The sequence below is a fragment of the Mus caroli genome, chromosome 18 (assembly GCF_900094665.2).
Source record: "Mus caroli chromosome 18, CAROLI_EIJ_v1.1, whole genome shotgun sequence".
Lineage (NCBI taxonomy): Eukaryota > Metazoa > Chordata > Mammalia > Rodentia > Muridae > Mus > Mus caroli.
In genome coordinates this window covers 57585025-57590389 of record NC_034587.1, presented here as the reverse complement: position 1 = coordinate 57590389, position 5365 = coordinate 57585025, and the positions used below count along the sequence as shown (strand labels likewise).

The following is a 5365-nucleotide window of genomic DNA, read 5'->3' as shown; positions in this document are numbered from 1 at the left end:
AAAAAAAAAAAAAAAGAAGTGGGGAGGGGGATTTGATCTTGTTTTTGCTGGCAGAAAAAGATAGGTGAGTTCACTATGTAAGAGGAAGAAGGGTTTTCATCCACTGTGCCGTCCCCAATCCCCGAGGTGACGTCAGGTTTAAAGAGAAAAGGGAAGGAAGTGTGGTAGGGGACAGCAAAAGCCGGATTTATACCTGAAAAGGAGAAGTGGGGCCTAGAGCTTTTACACGTAGAGCGGGAGGAACATTGTCAGGCTGGAGCAGTGCCAGGCACGTGTGCGTGCGCACACACACATACACACACACACACACACAAACACACACACACACACCTTCAAGACAACCCCCTCACCCCCACCCCTGCTCCAGAGTCCGTCTGTCCCAGAGTCCCTGGAAATCTGAATAGATCTTCTTCACCAGTCTCCCAGCTCTCTCATGTGTCATGTAAGCAAGCCTCAAACCCACAGTGTTAAAATTTGGCTGTCCTCCAACAAGTGTGTGTGTGCGTGTATACTCACGTGTGCTGTGTATGTGTATGTGTGGTGTGTGTGGTGTTTGTGAGTGGTGTGTGTATTGTGTGTGGTGTGTATGTGTGGGGTGTGTGTGGTATGTGGTGTGGTGTGGTGTGTGCATGAGTGGTGTGTGGTGTGTGTGTGTATGGTGTGTGTGTATGTGTGTGCCTACATGTGCATTCCCACATGTGTGTGGCGACCAGATGTCCACTTTGGATGTTTTCTTCAGTCGCTCTCCACCTTTTTTTTTTTTTTTTTGAGGCTGGGTCTCTCACTGACCCTGGGAGCTTTAAGATTCAGCTAGACTGTCTCAGCAACAAAGCCCAGGGGTCCCTCCTGTTTCTGCTTCCCCAACACTAGGATTACAGATACTTGATTCAAATGGGGCGGGGGTCAGGGGGTGGCTCCTGCTTATGTAGCCAGCACTTCACTAACTAAGCCACCACCCCACCACCCCAGCACAGTTTTCTTTTTTGAAACAAGATCTTACTATGGCCATAGAAGCATCTTGTAGTGATCTCCAACGGGGCAAGTTAAAGAGCAACACAGGTTACCTGGGCTTCATGCTCCTGGACAGCCAGACTCTCAGACTTCAGTGACTCCTTACAGTTTGGGGGCTTTGAGTAATGTGTTGGGGTGCATGCACATGTTACAATATGGAGCACAAGGACCCTGACTGGGCACCCTGAGAGTTCCTGTCCAATCTTCCCAACTCACCCTTGGGTGGGGAGAACAATCAGTACTGTTATTTGCACACATCCCCTTTAAGATTCAAGTGTTTTCATGGGTGGAGTTAGGCACCATTGTAGGAAGGCTTAACAGGGGAGTGAGTCTCCTGCCTTTTCACTGCCTTTCTATTTACAACACAGCAAGAAACTCATCATTAGATGCCAGCGCCTTGATCTTGGGATTCTCAGCCTTCGTAACTATAGGAAATAAATCTCCAGATTTTATTATTATTAATTATTATTATTATTTATATAAATGACCCAGTCTGTGGCTTTCTATTATAGTAACGCAGACTCAGACTAAGTAAGACGAACTACATTGGAAATTCTCTCAATAAGTTTGCATCTTGCCTACTCCAGCAACCAGGAAGGGTCATTTAGGAAAAGCCAGAAAACCTGTCTGCCTGGTAACATATGACGTCACAGACACAGCTAATTCTCATTGGCTTACCAACCCTCTGTATTTCCTAAGCCAAGGGCTGGAGAAAGGAGATCAGACAGGAGGGAGAATAAGTTTAATTTTTTGGCCTTCTGAAGGAAGATGGAACCTGGGCTCAAGGTCTTCTGCTTCATCTACTTTGGTGACTCATGGAACCCCTGAACCCCTCTACCACCCCATATTCAGATCTAGTCCCAGCTCTACCTGCTACCACATGAGCTTGGGGTAGCCACGTCCCTCTCCTTTCGAACTTCAATCTTTCAGAAGGCCAGTGAACACAGGTTTGTATTGAAGATGAGAACAGTAGCCATAACTGGCGTCCTGGCTTGCCTAACTCTGGGGCCAGGAACAAGACAACACTTCTGTGTGTGGACCAGGTTAGGGCTTGGAATGAGCGGTTGCTAAATAACGAAGAGATGAAACACTTGGCCCCACACCTGACACACATTTCCTCTACCAGTAATGCTGCTCTCAGGTAGGTCACTATCCAGTACAATGCTGCCCTCCAGGAGACTGGACGTCAAGTCCAGCATCATCTCTCCTTCCTCTTTTACTCAATTTAATATTATTTTGTTTTTCTGAGATGGTCTCATGTAGATGAGTCTGGCCTTGAACCCCTGATCCTCCTGCCTCCACCTCCCAAATGCTGGATTCTAGGCATACACAACCACACCTCTTACTGCCTCTAGGTTGGCTGGGTCTTGGTTCTGATTGAATGCCAACTCTTGCCACCTCCTAGTTTTACTTCCTCCTTTGTACTTCCTCCTTGTGTTTAAAAAAAAAAAAAATTGACTTAAGTCAGAAACCAACCAGAGCCGACAGGAATCATGACGCACATGTTGCCAGGCAGAAGTGTTCACAAAAATGCCCCAAATCAAACCTGTAGGGAATAGCCCTGGAGCTGAAGGCCTGGTCAGTCTTGGAAGCAGTAACTGAAGTAAAGTGAAGATTGTCATGGATTTGATGACACACAGCCCTCAATGAGAGGCCTGAGGTCAGAGGGCTCCCACCTCCTCGCTCCACAAATGAGGCCTCTACAGGACCCAGACAGGACTCAGTCCTGGCTTAAATGCTATGCCCAACACTCAGCAGGTGAAATAACCTGGAAGTTACTTACTAGATGAGCTCAAATTCCTTCTGTGTAATAATAATGCCAGCCATAGTGGCACACACCTTTAATCCCAACACTCAGAAGAAATAAGCAAGTTTCTCTTAGCTCAAGGCCAGCTTGGTCTACTCTGTGAATTCCAGCCCAACTACATAGTAAAACCAGCCTTAAAAAAAAAAAAAAAAGGCACAGGCAGAGGGAGATAATAAAAATGCCCAAGTCCTAGCTACAGTAACTGAAAGAATTAATATGGAATCTGTAGTTTGTTTATCATTACCGTGATGATCAATGTCATCTGAGGACCGGTGGAAGGGACACAATAGATGAACAGTTCTTATAGCCATTGCTGTTAAGCAGTGGGACCCAGAAAAGAGGCTGTGGTTTTTCTGTGGTCACCCATGACAGCAGTAAAAGTTGCCTCAGGCCGGGCGTGGTGGCGCACGCCTTTAATCCCAGCACTCGGGAGGCAGAGGCAGGCGGATTTCTGAGTTCGAGGCCAGCCTGGTCTACAAAGTGAGTGCCAGGACAGCCAGGGCTATACAGAGAAACCCTGTCTCGAAAAACCTAAAAAAAAAAAAAAAAAAAGAAAGTTGCCTCAGAATTCCCCATTGCTCTAAGAATCCATATCTGGTTACCTTCTTGCTAGAATGCCATTCGTGGTCAATCTCCCAGAGTCTCTTTCAAAACCCCTTTCTGCCTGGAGACAGCTGACGTCACATCTGGTTTTAGTTCCCCATAGGCAAGCAAATAGGCAGCTTGGGGGTTGGGGGAACAAGGCAAGAAGGCAAGCGAATTCTAACCCTGTTTGGTTTGGGGGGGCATTGGGAGTGTAAGGCTGAGGTCATTAAGGGGCTGGGAGAGGAACCCAGGGCTATCTGGATGGCTGTGGCAACCATGTAACACATGGACCAGGAGCTCCGTTTCTGTGAGCAGCGTCTGGGATGGCAGGCAGCTCTATTCCCCTACACACATATACAGAAAGGCTCATCCTGTGTCAGGTGTGGACTCGGGTCTGGTGAGGCCCTGCTTGCCTGGGCTCATACACGTCTTCTAGCAGTTAAGGAAGACTGTGAGGAGCCACTTCTACTGTCCTCAGAAATGGGTTCTGAGGCTGTTGGCATGGGAACCCTTTTCCAGATTAGAGGCTAGGAAAGCAAACAGACTTATTGAAGACAAGGGAGAACAGATTCAAGGGGGAACACTATGGTCTTAAGTCTTCTGACCTGGAGTTATGGCCCAGCTTCAGAGGATCTGTGAAAGACCTTACTTGTATGGTGAAACTCGAATCCAGGGCTCTCTGAACACAAGTCCTAAAGGAGGCCCTTGGTTTACAGAGGGGAAGTCAGTACCCTTGGCAGGTGGGGGCAGAGTGGGGGAGGCAAGATTACTCAAAGCCAAGTGTGGTAACACATGCCTTTGATCCTCGCTCTTGGGAGGCAGAGGCAGGCAGTTCAAGGCCAGCCTGGTGTATATAATGAGTTTCATTATGTAGAATGCCAGGGATATATATAAAGAAACCCTATCTCAAAAATAAATAAATAAATAAAATTCACTCAGAAAATCAGCGCTCAAGGCCACTCAAGGCAACCTTCCTGCAACACAGCTCTGTGTCCCTCCCCAGGCCTGCATTCTGTGCCCCTCTGCTAGTATTCACACATACCTTTCTGGGTCTCTAGGGCGGTTGCCCAGTATGGGCAATTGCTCATGGTTAGAGATGAGGTCGCGCTGGTCATCCATGGCTCTAGCCTCTAGTTTTTCCCACAGGCGCTGCTGCTGCTGCTGCTGCTGCTGCTGCTGCTGTGTGTCTGGGACCCTTGAGCCCCGAGATCACCTCTTAAAGCTGATACTGGAAGGAATCTGATTCGTCCACAGCTGGTCACTCCGCCCACATGGTAGATGTGGAACTGAAAGCCACAAATCTGGAAATTCCCCACTCACTCAAAGCTGCCTTCCCTGGGCAGGATGAAGGGGGAGTTCCCTAAACAGGTAGAAAGGCCTGCATGATCCCATTGGCTGGCCAGGGCTATCATCACTTGTTTCTAGGCAGACTTCTGGATTCATCAGGCTCTTTGGACAGTTCTAGAAGCAGGCACTCTCCCCAGGCAAGGAGTTATTTTTGAAGCAGAAAGTGCCTTTGTCTACCCATCCCTATCCCCACCCCCACTGCCCCTCATCTATGAATAAATGAAGGATGAAAGGAGCTTAGACAAGTCCCCCTCTCTCTGGTCTGGTGTCCCCTCTGCTCCTATCTACACAGTGTCCATGTGTGAAGGCCCTCGTGCTGACACTTGTCATCATAGACTAACGCCATGCTGTGATCAAATCATAACTGGTCGAGCTTTATAGGATCTTTACGATATCTCAGAGGAGTGCGCCTTCTCCCGTGTTTCAAGTGGAAACTGGTGTAGAGAAGCTGCCTGTGCCCAGGCTCACACTGTGGTGTAGAGAGAGAGGCTACGTGTGCCCAGGCTCATACATGCAAGCAGAGATGGTTGGAGCCCAGATTCTTAGCCATTCTCTTCTGCTTCCCAAAGCTCAGACTGTGTAGTGTCAGTGTGACAGGGAGTGAGGAAATAGAGG

At 48.2% G+C, this 5365-nt stretch overlaps 1 protein-coding gene across 2 annotated transcripts in view; it reads right to left on the bottom strand.

The window, feature by feature from the left end:
* Window positions 1-4619, bottom strand: part of Cd74 (CD74 molecule) — a 10163-nt gene extending 5544 nt beyond the window's left edge. The window contains exon 1 of one of the 2 annotated variants that reach the window (XM_021150594.2): window positions 4446-4619. In XM_021150594.2, coding sequence (XP_021006253.1) covers window positions 4446-4522 — 77 coding nt within the window. In that variant the 5' untranslated portion in view covers window positions 4523-4619. The remainder of the gene's footprint in view (window positions 1-4445) is intronic. The other variant, XM_021150596.2, reaches the window with a different exon arrangement.
* Between the last annotated feature and the right edge of the window lie 746 nt (window positions 4620-5365).